The sequence below is a fragment of the Columba livia genome, chromosome 5 (genome assembly GCF_036013475.1).
Source record: "Columba livia isolate bColLiv1 breed racing homer chromosome 5, bColLiv1.pat.W.v2, whole genome shotgun sequence".
Taxonomy (NCBI): Eukaryota; Metazoa; Chordata; class Aves; order Columbiformes; family Columbidae; genus Columba; species Columba livia.
In genome coordinates, this window is record NC_088606.1 from 7,496,538 (window position 1) to 7,518,103 (window position 21,566).

Here is a 21,566-nt window from a genome sequence, read left to right on the forward strand (position 1 = left end):
TAAAAACCTTGCTCCCTCGTCACAGGATGCTATTTTTGGCTTTTCAAGTGTCAAGAAGCAACAGAAAAAACATTGCTGAACGGCACTGGACACCAAGAAAGAGCCAGTGAGGTAAAAAGAAATCTGTAGTAGCTCCACAAGATGAGGTTAAGTTATTCAAATCTCTCTTTCCTGCAAGACAGGTGATGTACTTCAATCTATATATCCCACCTGATTCTGTCCTCGGTGAACAACCAAGTGACAAACTGCCAATCAAACTGAAAAGCATCCCCATTCATCTGGGTTTCCCCCACCACCACCCTGCACTGAGCAATGCTTTATCAGCAGCTACAGAATCTTAATTCGGCTATTTTTAACAAGTACACCATTTTGCAATCCTGCCCACCAGAAGGATTTGCAAATCTCTCCAAATACTCCTCCCAGGTCCCGATAAGTTTCTCAGTGTGAATAGGAAACTTCAGACTGCAGAACAAGCCACTTCTAGCTGACAACGCAGTGAATATTTTCTTTCATATCTGAAGTTCGCATGAGTAGGCAGCTGGGACTGTGATGAATTACTATCTCCGATTCCAGTGCGAAGTTTACGACATTTATTTGGCAGAGTCTGTTAGACAAGACGCTGCCAATATCAACTATGGTATTAGGAAACTTCTTCAGGAAAACTACCAAAGGTGTTTCACAGTCTCTCTCTGCTTATAACCGGAGTCAGTTCAGGGACCAGAGTTTTTAATTGATTGAACTGTAATTGAATTTTGCTAAATGTTTATCTCAAAACACCGTTTCAAAAGAAAAACTGTAACACCTTGTTTTGAAAACAACTCAAATGAATATTTCTCAGTTCCTAGTTACACCTTTTCTTGGGGCCGAATCTTTTTATCAAGCTCACTGGTCACTTTGCCTGAGAAATTGCATTCTCCATCAGCTATTTGTTGTGCCTTTCTGTCCCATTTTGGGGTTCAGACTGTCATGTTTTCAGTAGCTGGCACTGCAAAGTGTCTTCATAAAAACCTGCAGTTCTGATCTCTTGGCATAAACATTGCAAATACAAAGCCCGTGACTTGGAAGCTGGCATATTTTCTAACCAGTATTCAAACAACCAAGCAACTCCTTCAGATTTCAGAATCACTCATAATACTGTGGTGCACGAATTTAAAATCTTCAAATCTTCATGATACATTTACAGAAGACTCAGACATTTGATCATAATTGAGCATTTTTACACTTGCAAACAATCTAAAATAAGGTTTCTTCTGCCTGTAGCCTTCCTGCATGTAACAATGCTCTTCACCTCACTCACAAGAGAAGCCACATTTATTTTGATGGCATTATTTTTTATGCAATAAGCAACTTAACTGTCCTTTTGCCACCCTTCTTGAATTTCAGATTCTACTTTTGACTTTGCCCAAAAACCTAAGACCTTACTCAAGTTTTCCAGCTACTAAGGTTACAGGTACCACTTATAAATTTGACATGTACACTTAATAATTGTGTAGATAACACCTAGGAAAAGTATTGAAATCACACAGTGGCACATACATAGGTTGTTGTAAATGTTAACTTCGACACTGCTATGTGTATTCTCCATCTTTAACATGTGTTTCAGAGATTAAAAAGCAAGAGTACAATTCATCCGGAACAAACACAAAGCAGGTTACAAGCTCCATTTCATTTTCAGTTACTGAAGCCATGTTATTACTATTTTTAATATTATTATTATTATTAATTATGTTTTTATGGCTTTCAACCCACCCTAAATCATTTACCACAGCTGCTTAGTTCCTTCTGTGGCCTCTCCTCAGCATGGCAACAGATGTTCCCACAAAAGACAAGTGAAGTAATTATTACAATATTTTAAATGTTCTACATCCACTTTACTTTCCAAATCCCAGTCTTTTGTAAATATCACAAAGCAGTTTCAACAAATGGCTAATCAGCATCTATAGGTTTCCTACGGCCTAACTGCAATTCATGCTGTAGCTTGGGGATTTGCTTTTTATGGACTGGGAAATGTTTTGAAACACATCAACCCATCATGTAAAGATGCTGTTCAGCAGAAATTTCATTGCACCACACTGCAAGCAGAGTCCCAAATCTGCAGCCTCTCTTTTTAAAAAGCATTTAAAAATCCCCAAACAAATGGCTTTAATCTTCTAAAGATGTAGAAAGATGTAGCAAGAAAACTTGCTTTTCATAGTACAGTATTTCTCTGAGATGAGCTCAAAGTGTTAGCTGAGATAATTATCAGAGAGATTATGCAGATCTTATTTTCAAAAGGTTTTGTTTGCTCTCTTATTACATAATTGTTCAGTGTTTGCATGGAGCTCAGAAAATAGAAAGCCTCAGAGAAATACCAATAATTATTTATTTAACAGAAAAATAATTATCTCAAATGATACCAACATTTTCAGCAGACTTTCTGTTAACCTGGAGAGGTGATCACTGATCTAACCTCAGTAGCACATGAAGTGAGAAATGCTCCTTACCACTATTGTTTATTTAGACTATTTCAGAGGAGCTGCAAAACAGCGGGTGGCAGAAAAAAGGTGCAATAGAGAGTCTTTTGATTTCCTTCACTTCTAGCTTCACTGGTGACAAAGGTCACCACATGCAGGAGATAAAATCAGGATTGTTGTAGGTCAAACAAGTGCCGTAAAACACAAATCACTTTATGGAATCACTAAACGTTTCAAGAATTGGCTAAAAACACTTCAAATGTTTCCAAGCCTCTGCAAGTTTATAAGCAAAACTCAGTCAGACTACCTGATTTTGAATATACATTGTAACTTGTAACCAAATTTCCCACCAAGACCTTTCAAACACAATCAAAGATATCTTTAGGGCATAAAGAAGAGGCCCTGGACTCAACATAGAACAGTCAATGGGCACACTTATGTCCATAATAACACGTAGCCTTGCAAACAATTTAAAAGCTAAAGCAACAACACAATTTCAGCTCCCGTTTTCAGTAATTCCAAATTAATTCCATTATTATTTCCAGATACTTCTGATTTTTTAGGATGTCAAGAAAGCTTAGAGCAAGTGTGCTCTGCAACCTTTACGTTAGCTATACAACTACTTTTGCTTAAACACAATAAAATCAAATTCTACTTACAGCCAACCATCATCATGGCCACCGAAAAAATCTTCTCTCCATCAGTGGTTGGTGCTATGTTTCCAAATCCTATCGTTGTAAGGCTTGTCATGGTAAAGTAGAGAGAGGATATGTACAAGGAGTCTTTACTGGGTCCTCCTTCCCACTGCCCTGAGCCAGTGGTGTTGTATCGATATGGTGTCCCGATGCTCAGTGCCAACTGGTAGAGCCAGCTGTCCGTCTTGATTGTATTAGTGACCTCATCTATCACTTCGTAGTCCCCAATGCTGTACCATATGCAGGCCAGCCAGTGGGCCACCAGTCCAAAGACACACACTAACAGTACCAGTACGGCAGCACCATATTCCAGGTAATGGTCCAACTTCCTCGCAACTCGACCGAGTCGTAGAAGACGCACCACTTTTAAGGAACTGAAGAGGCTACTGATCCCCTAGAAAAGAATCAAAATCATTATTTCATTTGAAATGCCCTGCTGGTTAGCACAAAACACTGTACAATGATTCCCGCATCTGCTTTAAAACCTCCTATACAATTTTTTCATGCCCAAGATGACAGAATACAAGATCAAGCCCTCCTCCCCATCCAGCACTTTTGTCCTCATCAAGGTAAATCAAGTTTGGCACTCATTAGACGAATAAATTACTTCATTCAAGCTCAGTCTTTCCAAGGAACAGAAGAGTTCTGTGGAATCCAAAGTGGAAAATGGCATGTTTATTAAAAAAAGGAGCAATTTGATACTTTGCCAGTTTGAAATAAAAAGGAGACTCTGCTTTGACCTCAAGGAGGTCAAACATGGTGCAAGAGCGGTCACAGATTGAGCTACACCATCCAAGTGAAGTCTACTTGAAGCTTCTTGGAGAACGGTATGCTATTAAATCCAAGCAGATGATTGCTGTTCTGTCCAAAATGCGGGTTCACCTATTTCAACAACCCTTGGCATTAAGAGATGCTCAAGAGGAACATCAGAAACTAATTGTAATGCGTAACTACAGAGAATTCTACCTACCGTTCCTCTCATCCATCAGAGAGTAGCTGGGTAACTACTTCTAGTCCAACAGGCTCCACCTCATATTAGCCTTCACCACAGCTAATATAACTCTGGACATTTTGTTTTTATAAGAAGTCTCACTGACCCAACATGGGACTAACAACTGTGGGCACATCACCTTTCTGAGTGAGGGTAAGACAGACCACGAGGCACTGGCAAGATCACATGCCTTTGCATATAGGGTTAATTTCGTTTCTGATCAACAGACCTTGCAAATATTTTCCTAAAGCAAATATCTGTGTGGTGTTTTTTTCAGGCAAGATAAATGAAGAACAAATAAATTGAAGTACAAATATTTAGGGAATAGAACAGGGGCCATCAAAAAGTTAATAGAAACATCTGAGAGGTAACAAGAAATGTGTATGCCCTCCTCAATGCACAAATGGTTTGCAATGTATTTTAATAGAGTTTATAGATGCAGAAAGAGAAGAAAAATATGTTCCTGATCTATTGCAATCCCACGATATATCTAACTTGTGCATTAAATTAATTAGTGGCTTAAAATAGAAGGTTTGTAAAGGAAGGTTTCTAATATAAAACACCCAGAAGCTGAAGACATTTAATTTAAAGTAGAAATTAAGACATAGAAAGCAATGAAGCAAACATTCCTACTTACTGTGCCAAGATTAAATTGCCCTTTTCTATGGATCATTATCAAATCAGACTAGTCAAAACACTGGCTAATTATATTATCAAACAGTAAAAGACTGGAGTTTCTGGAGTTTTCCATACCAGAAAAAACATTAATCTCTTTTGCACCTCTGTTTCTTTTCACAACTAATGTTTGAAGGGTAACATACATCTGATATTTCTAGATGTAATCTGTTCGACAAAGTTCTTGTATGCCTTTCAAATCCTCTTGGAATTTATTTCAGATCTCCAAATCCTTAATAAATTGAAGTTCTGTATTTGCATTCAAACTCTCATGATGACCAATACCATGTAGGGAAGTGGAATTTTCCCATTTTGATTTCTGTATTTTGCATTTACACAAGAGTTTATCATTCTTATTTCCATCTAAATGTATATCTACTTATTTGCCTTGGGATACATGCTTGTGAGGCACCGTGAACAGCCACCTGCTTCAATAAACTGGGAAGCCCCTTAAAATATTCATCACAGAATGGACTGGGGCCAATGGACTACTGAATGAGGGTCACACCCCACAGAAACAATGTCTACAAAACAAAAGAGAACATCAGAGTAGTTTAATAGTGTATTTCATAAAATTAATCTGCAGTGTGTTTCAGTGAATTAACCCTGATTCTGAAAGTTTACAACTTGCTGTGAAATCAGAAGGAGAAAACAGCAGGGTGTTTTTTTGTAGAATCCGTGCCCTATTGGCCAAGGAGATATTCATTATTTCCATTTTACCTAAAGAGTCACTGTTCATTACCCAGATTAAGGCTAAGAGAAGCGGTTAGAGACCTGGAAGCTAAACTGGGGAGTCCTCTTTTTGCACCCAGTAGTTTAAGCTCATCCCAGTGGCAAGGTTTACACTGCACTTTCTAGTGCACAAACCCAAACCAAGATTCAGCTCTTGATCAGGAGAATTTACAGCCTGACACTGCATCCTCTACCCATATTACATCTTCTCTAAGTTATGTGTACAGTTGAGCAGCTGAAAAACTAATATAAAAATACAGTACTTATTTCAAAGTCTGGGAGAAAGTTTGTGCTGTGATTATTTTTTTTTTCCTAAGCACAGATAACAATCATATCTCTTACACATAAAACAAGGGAAATGTTTCATTTTAGCTGACATTGAAATGTATTCTTTCTAATTAATTCATTTAAGTAAGTTCCACTGCAACTCTTAAAGCCAGTTCAGTCTGACCCACTACTTTATGGCCAAAAAATCAGAGATATATGTATTGAGTACTCACATTCCATGTCTAATCTTGCAAAATATAAAGACAATATTGGAAGCTTTAAAAATCTATTACATAAAACACTACCTAGGAAAGAGCAGCTAAGCACATGCTAAATGAACATGTGATGCATGGCACTGTTTGAGTACTGGGTTGGGTCAAGCTTGTACCTTTATATTGAAAAACAGCCTGATGATAAGTGCACAATTGCCAACACACAAAGCTCTGCCTAAGACTCAGCAATGATCTCTTTGATGGAAATTATGTGAAAGACTAACTGCCCTGAATTAAGTTTGGGTTATTAAATTCAGTGTTCTAAACTCAACTGATTGCTGGCTGCCTTTAATTTTTATTTTTCTTTTTTAACTGCATTTATGCTCTAACTGAAGCAACCTCAGCACTCAAGGAACAGAGAGGTGATGAGGAACCTTGCATGGAGCATGTAATCCCATTTGGCAGAAGCATTGTGTAAAAAATGCATGTTTTTGATACTGAGGATCCAGCCTTCAGGGAAGAGCATTCATCACTCTATTGCAGTGATGAGCCAATTGGGTCAATTGTCTGTAATATCTGCTGGTCTGTGTTCTCTGACTGAGAATATCTCATTATGTTACGAACCATCCAATCCTGCCCCTTGAGGTTTTGATATATTTTATTATATCTTAACATGATGAGGACATTCAGCTTGCTCACCTGTAGAAATCTTATAACAGAAAAGCCATCTACTCCAGAACTGCATTTTATGTGTCAAGTTTGGAACCAAATTCCTATCCGACACACATTGTTGACTTAAGTGTTACAAGTGTGAACCACAAGAGACCTTCCCAGTGACTTCTAAGGCCATTGGATCAGGAGAGGACACAAGTAGCAGCTCTGAACCAGGCCTTTCTTTACCACCATTTATATTTAGCAGACAGCTGAAACCAACACAAAGGATGTAGACAACATAAAATTTATCCAGAAAGACATTTCTGAGGAACGGGTATTCAACTTTGGAATTAAATTAGGCATTCATGATTAAAGAAAGCCCAAGATTGTTGACATAAGCGCCTTGCAAAGTCTGTGTTCTCAAATTCTCTTAGCATACTAAAAAAGGAAATTGAGTTTGACAGCAGAGGCACAAGCGATGACAGCCCTTGGTTTGAAATGGAGAGAGACCACTCTTTCCTATTAAAATTACCTGTATCTTGCCATTTCAGATCCTAGATTACCACATTGTCAAACTTCGGTCTTCCAGGATGAAAGAGGTTTCTAAGCTGTGTGTCTGCATCTGGCTAAATGTTTCTGACCATAAGACTGAGAAAGACGTTTCCTGCAATTGCGATACATGGCACGGGAGCAGAGCTCTGCTCCTCAAGCAAGAACAGGGATCCGAATTCTCTTGAGCTTGACTAATCCCTGATAAACCAGGCAATAGGAAGGATGAAGCTGTCAAAGTCATGATGCTATACAGGGGTTGAGAGCCAAACATGCAAGAGGATAAAGGGAACATTGGCACCAATGGAAAATGAAGGTTACCAAGTGCAGGAAATAATTCAAGTTCATATGAGTGCCAGATGTGTCCTCCTAAACCATGGAAGAGAGAGAGTTGTTCTGTACTAAAGGAGCAACAGAATAATAGAGCTGCATTTTGTAAAAGATGTTAAAGATTTAATCGTCTGATTACTTGCTAATCTAATAAGTATTCTTTTTTTTAAAGTAGGAAATTATTGCATAAAAGTTTAAGAAAGTAAAATGAAAACAAAAACAGCCATTAGTTTCTACAATGTAAATATACTAAAATCTGGTTAAACCTCAAAATTAAATCCCAGTATGCTGAAACAGTACATTTGTGCATTTTTTTTTTTCTATTAGGGAACAATGTGTTTTTAACTCTAGGCACTTTTTTATTAGATTTCACTCCATGATTTGTTATTTAGTTGTTGTTCACCGTGGGCACATACGCAACAGCAACAAAAAAAAAGAAACATGCATTTTAAATGTGTTCTAAAACTGAAACCCTCCCAGGTCTGGAAATGGGGATCAGTACTGCATCATTTAACATAAAATATCAGAGGCAAAAAAAAAACAACCAGAAGAGTTTTTCACTATGCCTTCATGTTCAGCACATTGTGGTTTTGAAGAATTTATGGAGTGGCCAAGAACCAGAGGTGGGAACCTTTCTATGAAATGTTGTAGGGCATGTTGCCACTGCAGTCAAAGATGTGACTGCAGTATATACAGACCATCTTAAACTTAATTTAAGCTAATATGCTTAGAGTTGCTAGATGCAGGCAATTACAGCAACCTGCATTCAGCAAGTCTAGTCATTAATGCAATCAAATCCGCTGAGGAGTCTGCAGCCCAGGCTGAACTCTTTATCTCCATGCTAGACCAAAATGGTTTCACGTAAGCTGAGCTCATGCACACCTGCAGAAGCCACAGCCACACCACGACTGAGCACTATTCACACTCCCGGGGTGGGAATTCATCTCACGTAATGCTGCGACCTCACGGCCAATCATTCAGTCTGTGTGAATTGTCCGGCTTTCCTCCCCGGTGAGTGAAGAGAGAGGCATGTCAGAAGAGTGATTCACCCAATCCATCTCAGACAGCCGGGGATGGGATGAATCAGCTCCTGGAGCTGTCTCTCTCCTCTCCCGCTGAATACAAAGAAGCTGAAGCCTATCACTGACACAGCTTACGGGAGGAGAAATTAAACCCATCCTTAGAAATCTGGATAGCCCAGATCTGGGCAGCATCCAAATCTGTATTATGTTATTACAGAGATGGATATTACGGAGCACTGCCTCACAATGTAAGACTTATCTTTCTCGATATAAGCTTGAAGAATAAATGTCATTAATAAGAGTAGGCTGAGATTTTCTGCAGATGCAATAGCATGCTTATTTTTTCATTGAATAGCCAATTATTCCATGCAAAGTGATGCTACACTACATTTAATTCTGATAGGATTTTGCAGTAGTCCCCATTGGCTTGAAGAAAGAATTGAATCTTTTCATAAAAAATACGAACAATCAAAGTAAACTGGACTAGGGTTCTTGATTTCAAGAGGGCAAAAGCTGGTAAATTATAAATAGCAGTATATTGGACTACAGATAATAGTAAGTGAAGACAACTGGACTGTGCAAGATAATAGGAGAGTCAAACACCTGGCAGCAGAAGACACCTGGAATGTCCTTACATTGAAAGGTACAAAATATCCATAGGTTGTATCTCAAAGAAGGGGAAAAACTTGTAAAGCTGGACATCAGTTATAGCTGCATAAACAATCATCCAAAGGAAGAAAACAGAAACAGAGAACTGACAATACATAAGAAATAAAAAATTGATCTACTGAAAGCTACACCTTAGAGAGTAAAAAGAACGGAGATAAGTGAGAACTGCCAAATGTCAGGTTGAACTTTTCCTTGTAAAGAATATTAAAACAAATCCCAAAAGATCCTTCAGATTCATAAAGGAAAGAAAGAACAACAAAAGTGATCAAGCTGCAATGAAGTAAATATCATCCAGGCTTGGGCTAAAAATTAAACTAATTCTTAGCTTTAGTTTTCCAGGATGATGTTGCCGTTTTCCAAAAAAGCTAATGCATCAGGATGGAAATAAACAGATACATGACCTGAACAAATGTTGAGGGAAAGAATAATTAGAAACATTAAGATAAATCAAGATGCAATCAGTGCAGCAATAGGTTTGCTAAGCTTAGGTTTGCTGAGATCTAGCCAAGTTTTTCTGATAGCTTTCTCTGATAACACACTGTCAGTGCAAAGAATAACTGGGTGGGAATGAAGGAAAAATGTGATAAAGCTTAACAATACAGAGTCTCAAGGCTTCCTTTACAGGGCAAATTAATGAAAATTTCTACTACTACAAAGTTCTTTAACTGCAAATGACTGAGCAAAATAAATATTTGGGTATATGGGTTAATCCACTCATAGCAACCAGTGGGGTGCACTCACAGAAAAGGTTAATCCAGTTCCAGGACACATCAGTTAAGTGTTTCTACCATCAAGAGGAAAAGCCAAACCCCACTTACAAGGCAAAGATGAATTCTCCATCTGGAGAAACATGCACAGCTCTGCCCTAAAGAGATATATTCAAACTTAACTCCATGCAGAGACAGGCAGCTGAAAAGGCCTGGAAAACTTTCACAAAATTTCAGAAAAGAGGTTTCTAGATAAAATGAGTTTTCTTAGATTAAGGAAAGGAAAATAGGCATGTTTGTGCAGGGGAAGGGGTGTGATTGATCTTTCTAAGCACATTGAAGAGATAAACATGAGGGAAGGAAAAGAAAGATTTAACCAAGAGGTTGGCACAGGAACGAATGCGCAGACTGCAAATTAAAACAGATTTGCAGACACCATGAGTGAAGGTAGATTTTGGCCAGGTTCTGGGAAAGGTGATACGATGAACCTGTTCCCCAGACAATGACTTGGTGACTCAAAAGATTTCCATGAGTGTTACTTCCATTATTTTTTTCTGCTTTTGTTTTTATCCTTTGAATAGTTGAAGTGAGGCAAATACAGTCAGAAGGGCAGGATGCTCAGCCTAACTATACCATGGAGGGCTCTGCATCTGAGCTGGTCACACTACCATGTCATTACAGTGGTGAGAAATAAGCATTTTAGGACAAGGTGACTTCTCGGACCTACTTCGGAGATGCATCTTGGAACATAAGAACTCCCTGAACACGCCTGTGGACTAGGCCTGGTCTTGTGTTTCATCAGATGAATTTCATGCTTAGCACATTTTGAAATACAGTCCCAAATACTTCATTTAAAGAAGTACGAGCAAAGCTTTCATTAACATTTCCTCACCAGAAGTAATTACACACACACAAAAAATACCCCCCAAATTCATCACTTAGCTGATTCTGTAAATTCGAGGCATAGCTTAGCATTTGGTAAAGAAGCAGAGATAAAGGCACCATTTTTGTAAACCTTGGGCAATCTTCACAGCGCAGTCGTTACATGATAGTAGACAATGTAAAAAAAACCCCAAACAAACAAAAAAACCACAAACAAAACACCAAAATCCACAACCAAACAAACAAACAAAAAACCCAAAACATACACACATATGAAAGTAGCTACAGATTCTGGGAACAACTGAAATAGTGAGTCTTGCCAACAGAAACAGGTGAGCCTGCAGGCACATCTCCAGAGCTATTATTCTGCTTCACACAGGAGGAGTATCCAGGAAGACATATAGGCTGCTTGAAAATTAACCAGCAAATAATTCCCAAAAGAAATTTTGAGCTTAGCTACTTAAATAGAGCTTAGGTCTAAAATCCCTGGTTAGTTCCTTAATGCTTCTTTACCGGAGTTAATGTTAAAATAAATCTTCCAACATATCTCAGAACCCCCTTTTGCTTTACGTAAACAATGCAATAAAGTTGCATAGTTACAGATTAAAATGATGGAGTGAAAAAAAAAAAAAAAGAAAAAAGCAACTTTTCTGATTTATTACCATTTTAAGAGCTGAATTTAGGGTTGCATTCTATTATGTAAGTCCACGCGGGAGTAAGGGGCTTTGTGTCTGCACAAGCTATCTAGATTCTAGGTGCAGATACAAGCAGAGCCCGTTTAATACTTGACCCTGTACCACTGATAGCAATGGGAGCAGTGACAGCAAAATTGAGTCCTTACAGCAAACTGAAAGTAAATTTTCTCATGCAGTGTCTGAAAGCACCTCTAAATTTACTGCTTGAGCTTTATCTTTTTTTTCCAGGAGGATGGAGGAGCCTTTTAATTTTTCTTTTTTCCCCTAAAACAAATGTCAATAAGCTATAACATTATAAATAAACTTCTAGTGAATTGTTTATGGCACAACTCCACAATGCAACACATTTCAAACAGTGAATAACTGACATTATAAAAATAAGACCAATTTCAAAATATTTCTTCTAGATTCAAGTTAAGAGGCATGTGGCATCTTGCACTATTTATTTACTAGTGCATTGCGGTGCCCAACCAGGGAAAAAGAGGATGATATAAAAAAAAACTTGATAATTTTCTTTTACTTGAGGAAAATGAATGAAGGATGAAATGAGAGGGAGAAGAAGGTATGTCCCTTTGATCAGGACAGCATCTGAGCAGGCCACTGAACTTAGCTGATGGTTTAATGCCAGCAGCAAGCCACAAATTTCCTATGCCCATATAGGAATAAAAAGAGAACAAATATCTGGACAGAGTAACCTGAGCTGCAATGTTTCTGCAAGTACTTCTGCAACTACACATACTGCTGATACCAAGGGGCCTAAGTAACACCAACCCAGTCTTGAATAAAACAAAGACTGATATCAAGTTACAAGGTGGCTGTGATAAAACTCTACTAATTCTGATATTAGCCATGCAGTTAGTTTCAGCAAGGCTTGGCTCCATTCAGTGCAGAGCAATTGCCCATCCCTAAGCCTGCAGCTCTTTTCCTCCTATTGACAGCTGTGTACAGCAATCCCAGTAATGTGGATGTGCGCTACTCCTTTCAGCATTATTTTAGTGAGTAGCTGAGCTGCTTATTTCATTTGCCTCATCTCCTTTGTAAGCCTTTCCTTCCTTTGTGAGCAGAGGGATCACGCAGGACTCGAAGCTTCCCTTGAAAGTGGCTTGTACCCAACATCTGTTTCCCAGTAACATATACAACACATTAAATGAAAAAAAAAAAAAAAAAAAGGAGAAAAGACCACTGAGACATAGAATTAAAGTTCAGTGTGCCGTAATCCGCATCAGAGTGGTGCAGTGCTGGGCTACCAGGTCACATCCATCTCATGAGACAACCCTGCCTGCCCTCCCACCACCCCCTGCATCGCCTCTGGGTCAGGCACTGACCTTCACAAATTGACCCTCATGTCAAGATGACACTCAAGTTACTCCACAGGGGAACCTGTAGAAATATCCCAAACCTTGTATAGCATTAAAAAAGCTGATAATTAAACGGTGGCAGAACTTGAATAAAATCTTAGCTTGAAGAAAAGTTAAAGAGATGTGGTGCAATTCTGCAACTATGTTCAACCAGGGTGATGGGATGAATATTCCCGACTATTTATACAATATGGATAACGTGGATACATTTATATTTGGACACCGTAACCAAGCCATTGTATTATTATACTGCAGTTTTGTGCACACTACAGCAGGATGACAGTATTCCTCATATTTAATTGCCTTCTGACTGCATAACAAAGGGAAAAATGCCAGGTGCCAGGCTTAGTGCGCCTGTCATTATTTTGCTAGGAGTTTTCATCATAGTTTAACACTTGGCTGCAGCAGGGATTTAGTTCTGGGAATTATTTTCTCCATGTCAGCCACCTAGATTTAAGAAAGGTAGCTAGCAATGGACTTTCTTTCAGAGCCAAAGTCACATTCTTGAAATACACTGATTTATCTTCACCTTGCTTATGCTACTCAGACTGGGATCCATAAACCCTTTTTCAAATATCTTTTGAAAAGGGAGTGTTTGCAGCAAAGCACTGCAGATGTGAGTATGGCTAAACTAGTTGTATCAGGTTTTATTTGCTTTCAATTTACAGACATTACTATTTTAGTCGCTATTCATTGCAGTGATGCAAAGGAGTCTCTGCCACCGCTGAAACAGATCGATAATAGTAATTAAAAGTAGATTACACTTACAAGGATTCCATGCCTTACTATGTCTTGCACAGACCACTAAATTTTAAAGGCCATTGGGTCATGCGGTCCTACATTACAAAACAACAGACAAAGAAATTCAGTTTAGCTCATTTAAATTTGTCTGCTTTCATTTCCAACCAGTATTCCATGAAAACTAATTTATGCAGAAAGGATGATATTTCATACAACTCATTTGAAAACCATCTATTTGGCTATCTCTATGTGCCATCCTGACATCTGGCCCTATTCTTCACAATATGTACTGTATCAGTTTAGGGCTGTGTCTCTGGCAGAGATGAGATCAAGCTTCTAGGCTTTCTTCCATTACAAACTCAGAAATTCAGGAATCTCAGTAAAAATTCACAGAAAATAATAATTTAAAAATAAAAAGAGGCATCAATATTTTTCCAAATACCAAAGGGGGCTTTTTGAGCTGTATTGAACACTAAATTTGTGGAAGTATTTTCTATTTGGCCAAAGGCTTGTCCATCCACCCAGTCTTGGGAATATTTATTCTACATATTAATTTAGAGAGGCTCAAGTGCAGCCCTCAGCAGCACTGTATCAGCTCCCGGCTGCACAGCTCCACGTGGGGACAAGAGCCAAACACCTGCACAACATCTTGGTTTCCCTGGGATGTAAATCCATGAGTTTGGTCCCAAAGGGAGCTGTAGCATGTTTTGACCATACCTGAACCAGCAATGGGATCTGTGTCCTCAGGCACACTGTAAACCCATCTGCTGACAATACGCAGCACAGTGTGACTGAAAATTTTTAGTTCTATGGAATTAATGGCTACGTATGCTATAAATAACCTTTTGGTAGCCCAGACTGACAGAGGTTGGATATTTATCTTTCCCAGGTAGGCAAAACACATATAAAGGCTAAGCCTCAAGGCAACATAATTCTCCAGCTTCAAAAGCAGGGAATCATGATTTCAGAAACATAAGTGACAGTACATACAGCAATGGAAAGAGTTGCCAATTACAGCTAAGTACTCAGCAAAACAATTAGAACGACTTCTTCCAGTTCCTACATACTTTACAGCATAATAACAACAGGAACCTCCTGTGACCAAAATCTTTTAATCTTTTGATCCAAACACCACATCCCCCACTACTCCAATTTTTTTTCTTTTTTCTCTTTTTTTTAAATTATTTTTTTAATTTAAAAGAAGAGACAGACAGACAGACATGAACTTCTGGACTAAATCTGAAATTTCAGAGAACTCTCTTACTTAAAAAAAAAAAAAAAATCAGCCTAGTTTCAGGTAGTCTGAGCACACACCCTCTGTTCTGGTTCATATCTTGAAAACTGGCTGGTTTCTCAGTATTTTACAGTGTCCTTTCTCACACTTCTATATTTGAAAGGTTTTCTGTATGGCTTTGGTTTAGCCAGAAGGTATTTCAGAGCAAGTAATATTTCCCAATTAGAAAAGACACCATGCATTTTCCTGAATTCTAGGACTATCTTAAAGTATGTATCCCACTAAGGATTCCACTTTACTCTCTCTTAGCTCATTTTTCTCCAGCCTATTTTACCTTGTTTTCCTACTCTATCAATACCATTTAGCCACTTAATTCCTCATCCATCACATCAATTTAGATCACTCTATGCTGTGCAAGGTACCTCTCTGCCTCATTATCTTACTTTTCTCCCCTTCGCTGTCACACACCAAAATCCCCCTGAGCAGACGGCTCTGTAACTCCACGTGCGGAAACCCACACCTCTAATTCTGCCTCAAATCATCTTAATTCCCCCCAATTCACAATTTATGTGTCATAATCCTTTTCGTCGCATCCTTCTACGGAGGCTCTACCTCTGCTCAATAACAAAATAACTTTGATTTGCAGCCATGTTTGCCTCAGGTGGGAACTTCACAAGACTCCAGCCTTGGCCTAATGTTGTCCGTGATGGAAATGACACTTGACTCTGTCCAAGACTGACAGCATTTGAAGAACTCCAACCCTCAGAAAGAAAAAACACATTTCCTTTTTTCAAACCATTTTTTTTTTAAAATCTTTCTATTTATCTCCTTAATTCTGACATTATAAAATAGCACTCAACTGCATAAAGTATCTTATACAATGACTAAGCAGACTCTGCATGAGAACATTCAAGCACCTATATCATATATGTAGTATATATACATCTACAATTGAGAGACACAAACCTAAACTTCCTTGGCCGTGTCTTTCTTTACACATGAGAGACCTGCCCACAACTGCCTGCAATCATGTCCTAACCCTCCTTGTCTAGTCCCTTAACTAACAAAAGCGCATTTGATGCTTTATGTGGAAAAAGGAGGGATAGAGGTGAGACACACAATGGAAATTTGGAAAGTCACTTTTCAATCAGCTGGCTTTTAGAGCTATTCACCCTGATTTTGGTCCATCCTCCACTGTCATACCAAGAACTCAAACAGCACCAGGATCTGCCCCCAAGGTCTTTACCACTAAGCTCTGACTTTCTGTTAACTTCTTCTGAAATGCCACAGTCACCAACTTAAACGCTGAAGATCCAGGGCCAAGATAAAGGGCTAAAACCTACCAGAATCAAGAGCTAAAAGAACTCCTCTCTCTCCTACTTGCCTTAGGTAGGAAACACTTCAACTTCTAATGAGAAACATTCTCCTTTTAAACAACCAGAATATTTCATCCAAATTAAGCTTATTGATCTACTTATCCTTTACCTATAAAGAATGATCAAGCACACTGCTGCTTGTGGGCCAAGAAGATAAATCCCAGGAAAAAAGTACCAGTTATGTTAAAATGTTAAAAGCCAAATGAAGATAAAGAGCATTCATAACTACAACCACCCAGAACACACCAACCCGCTCAAAAGAATCCAATGTCACAAATAAAGACATATCACGAACAAAAAAATCTCCCCTGGAAGACAGAGAAAAGGGAAAATGTAGACCCAAGATTGACTGCTTACATACCTGTTTTCAAAATCACTTCAATTCTTTTCAGGCACTAGGGAAAACTGGAGCTGGAGGGCTTTGAAATCAAGTGCATAAACATTTATATTCCGTACTCCAATGTTTGCTGGAGGCTCCAAGGCCATAAGAGACCATTTCATGAGAAATAAAGGTTACTATTGGTTCTCTTACTAAAAAGAAGTTGATATTCCATTTGTTTGAAGGTATGATAGCAGCTCCAGGATCACTGGACCTTCAGGTATCCTGTTATAGTTACTACATTTTTGTTAAACCTTGCCACTTTAAGTGTACCTCAATTATAATTCACCATGCCAATGATTCTCTTCACTGTCACAAACATTGCAGATGGTTTCTTTCTCATCTATATGTTAGAGAAAGAGGTTAAGCTCAATATTTAAACTGTACTGCTTGGGCACAAAAATCTTCTGTTTGTTTTACATATTAAAGCATGAAAATCTGGAGATAAAGTTGCATTTTTACAAAAATCGAGTTCCTCTCAGTCTGAAATTGCTTATCTTAAAAACCTGTATTATATTTACAACCTTGATAATACCACCTCCTTACAGAGCCTGACTGTACAACCTGCTTCCAGACGGGCAGCCCTCATATGATCTTGAATTTAAGCTGCAAGTATTATCACTTCTGTCATATTTTCTATAAATAAAATGGAACAATGTCAAAAGATGGTACTCAGCACAGAGACAGGGATGGAATTTTAAAGAAGCTCTACAAAATCTGCACCAAACTCTGCATTAAAAAAATAGGAATATAGACTTTATAAAGTGAGGATATATAACTGAGGAACTGGAGAATTTAAGAAAAAGGGGGGTGAGGGGAAACAAAGAAAACCAAAACAACAACAACAAAGAGCACCACTGAACAACGGTCTAAGAAAAAACTGTTATAATGTTAAAAAATGAATAGAGGCTTTTTCATCTGTATAGCCCTAAAGATAAAAGACTCTGGAGAAAAATTAAAACAAGTCCTAATGCCCTTATAGTTGCATTTTAATAATGAATTTTCTCTACACTGACTTGTGCATGCATTATTTGTCAAAGTTATTGCTTGTTTTCGCTATTATCTTAGACTGCAAGCTCAATTTTGTAAATGTTAATACATTTAGCAGTTAAAAAGCTTTAATTCATTGTCCGTTTAGGATAGGTTTGTTTTCTTTCCTCAAACAGTTTCTAAAATTCCAGCAGTAGTTCAAGAACTGTTTAAAAAAATGGAGATTAATCTCCCTCTCAACCAGACATTTAAAAAGATGTCATAAAAAAAAGAAAATTGAAAATTACAGCATGGTTTAAAAAGTTATCGGAGGGCAGGATTTAAAAAATGCTCATTCAGAAGCATTCTCTACTTTTGTATGTCAGTGGCAAATATGTTACCAGCTTCAGCCAGAGCAGATAGAGAGTTTTGATTATTTACGTCAAGCCACATTAGTCTGCCCTGTAATGGATTAAAGCTGCTTAGAGGCAGTCACTGGGTCTGAGCTGCAAAGGGGGGCTGTGGCAGAGGGACATCCCAACTGGTCCAGCCCATTTTGATATGGATGTGCCACAACGCTCCTGGGTGACACGCAAATGATTCTAAAACCCACATCCACTAATGTACACGTCCACTTGTGGTACTGACATCATAAGATGCCTCTTCTCCCACAAGGGAATGCTGCATAGGTGAAGCCCAGCAGCTTAAGGCCATCCCTGCATATTTGCACAGAGCTTCAGTTGCCTCTTATTGCTTCCAGATGCCTGGGAGCACGCTCTTAAATTAATTCCTAATTAAAAAATCCTTTGGAGGAGGCCTACAATCACTTACCTCATCCACATTCTCGAAGGCATTGATGATGTCATACGGTAAACAGGACAAAAGATCAATCACAAACCACGTTTTCAGGTAGTTCATCCTTATGAGTTTGGGATCAGATATAACCTCTCCACCAGGGCCAACAAAGGTCGTGTGAAAGTTCAAAACAATGTCAACCAGAAAAATAACATCCACAACACTGTCCAGCACCAGCCAGGCAATATTGTTCTGTTTTGTCTTGAAGGAGACGTTATATGGAACCATAATTGCTGTATAGAAGGTTAGAATTAAGATGACCCAGTCCCAAGTGGTTTTAAAAGCACAATAGTGTAGTATAATGTGTGGTGGAGTCTTTGGAGCTTCTTGCTTGTACTGAGGAAGAATATCAGATCCCAGCTGAAGAACCTGTAAAAGACAGAAAAGCAAATGTTACTGTTTTCAATTAATATAAAGCAATAAGGGGTCTTACGGATTTCTGTAAGGAGCGGCACAAAGACGGGACTGTGTTCATTGGACACTGCAAGTCAACCTGCAGTCTCTAAATTATCTGATTTATTAAAAATGTGTGGAAGCAGCTATCACTCGATGGATGGGAGCAGCATAGGATCTAAGGATATACTTGCAAAAAGGGAGGTCTTTGCAGAGGGACTGAAGGGAAGCCATGCCAACAGCAAGGGCAGAGAGGCTCCATAAACAGGTTGGTGGGTACCGCCACACCAGCTCATGCTCTGCAGTTACGAACATGAGCATCTGTTCATATTTCGAGGTGCTACAAGACTAATCCTTTGTGCCTGACCTCTTTTTTAAACCACTGTTGAGCCAGAACAATACCTTATCAAAGGTAAACCAGATTTTAGCCTTGCTGGCTGACCTCCTTCTAAAATAAAGCATTGAGTGCACAATTTCTGCTCTAACACCCTGGCAATATCATGCTTACTTCTCATTTTCCTCAAAAAGTTGATGCTCTTACAAGTTCAACATCTCTAGTGGGTTCTTTTTTATTTCTTGTAATTACTTTTCTTTTTTGCATATGACTATAATCTCCAGCATGTGCACTTCTGTAAAATGTGGAACTGGAAACGTTGCAAAGGAACCAAGCCAAATTCACTTAAGACATTCCTCCCAGCTAATCTAATTACTTCTTATCTCAGTCCAACACAAGAAACAAAAGCACAAAGGAATGCACAACGTGGCAATATATTCCGCTGACAACTGAAAAGATTCCTGTGTATTTTGGAACTAATAACACCTTTTACATTCAGGGATCTCACGTCTGTATGGGAGAAAACAAATAATTCCAGCACCTTTAAAACTTATTTCAGCCCTACCACCTGTCCCGTATTGGACCTGAGGCGCCATATTTGCAGGGACAGTCAGATTGCAAACAGCACTCCCATATGTAAAAATGATCAAACGCAGGATGCTTCCTTGATGAAAAGGAGTAAATGGCTCTGAATAAACAGCATAACTGGTACCACAGACCTCGGTTCCCCATTAATTCTTTTCAGTCTTATTTTTAAGATGAGAAAGCTGTTACTGAGATCATACAGTAAAAGTCTGGCTCTGCTGAAAACTTGCTCTTCAGAAATCACCAAGGGAAAACAAGAGCAGCCTCCCTCACTCTCTGTTGGAGGGTGTGGCTTCCCAACATGTTTAATTTGGCCCAATGTCAGGCTGTAACCTGAGGGGACGCAAACCTGCTTCTGCCTACCTATTTCTACCAACCCTAAGGTCAATTCTAGCAATCACAACCTGTAAGGAAAGTCAATTAAACTGCTATGATGAAAAACTAATTTATTGTTACAGTAGTTAACCATTTGTTTTCTAGAGTCTGCTGAGTTGCACAAATTTAACCTGTGACTAGAAAACCACTAGACCCACTACAGAGGCAGCTGTGAGAGTGTAGCAGAGACCTCCAGGAGACCACAGCTGCTCCTGCTGCCAAAAGCCTCCTACCACACCAGCTTTGGTGTAACACAAAGCCATGCGTTGAGCTCCAGTTGAACAGCAACACACACCAAGGTGTGTGGTCCCAGTGACACTTGCCAGAGACCCTCACAGATGCCAAACCCCTGGTGAGAACCATAAAAATATCAACCTCCAGGTGTCCCTTCCCCAGTGACCAGGACAAGGCTCACTATCACAACTCCTCTAAGTCCCTAATGGGCAAGTTCAGCTGGCCACTGTGGCACACTGGTGGATCCATGGGTCCTTCGCTGGAATAAAAGCAATGATCAATACCACCATGTTTTTTCACAGCAGCCTTTGTACAAATCCATGAAACTTCTTTCAATGCCAAAATTGTCCCCTGCATTTAATATACAATGTTGCCTTTGACTCATAATCTGGTTGTTATCTCCAGTTATCACTTTGGACTCATCTGTGGTCAACACTTTACTTTCATGATAAATCAAGACTGGGACTTGCTTCTTTGGTTTCTCCAGACCTATTTGTTCCCCACCTTGTTTACTGGGGCAGGAGCTAGGAACAGCCTCACTATTGCTGGAATAATAAGCTACTCAGCACTCAAGCCAAATGCGATGAACATATGCTTGTTACTTCCCCATGTCTCTGGTGGTGGAGTGCCTAGGAGCTCCCATGACACTGTAAAAGCATAATTATTATTCTTAACATAATATCATGCTGAGTTTGACATGGTGAGTGGGTGGCAAGTGGCTGTGGAGACCACTGAACTATAATGATTATTTCTTTCATGCTGCATGAATTTTTAATCTTAAACCACAAAAGAATACACAATATCTTGTTAGTCAGCTGCATTCATCACAGACTCTCTGAACTATTCTTGTATACAACTAACAAAAACGGCTGGTAACTGTTAAGCCTAATGAAGGTAGGCAGTATGTTCTTCAAGGGATGAGCTGTAATGATAATGCTCCTCCTCAGACACAGAAGTATGAAAAATTTGGCCTGTATAGTGATGATGTGCCTCCACTCATTCTGCATTCCGCACAGCACTTTCCCTACAAAGCACTTTGTAGCTCTAAATGACTGGTAGGAGAGGAGATCGCACACTCGCCAAGCAACCTGTTCGTCAGTACAACCTTCTCCCTTACCTGAGCTTCTCCTGCTGCCTGACCTAAATCTTCCTTTCTGTGACTTAATGCCATTACTTTTTCTCTAGCAATAGTGGTTCCAG

General features: G+C 39.0%; 1 protein-coding gene across 2 annotated transcripts in view; it reads right to left on the minus strand.

Moving 5' to 3' along the window:
• The window catches only part of KCNH5 (potassium voltage-gated channel subfamily H member 5), a 157,951-nt gene that overhangs the window by 94,681 nt on the left and 41,704 nt on the right, over positions 1-21,566 (minus strand). For both annotated transcript variants that reach the window (XM_065063249.1, XM_065063250.1), the window contains 2 exons: positions 18,422-18,814; positions 3,113-3,542 (listed from right to left, as the gene is read on the minus strand). In XM_065063249.1, the coding sequence (XP_064919321.1) occupies positions 3,113-3,542; positions 18,422-18,814 (823 nt within the window). The remainder of the gene's footprint in view (positions 1-3,112; positions 3,543-18,421; positions 18,815-21,566) is intronic.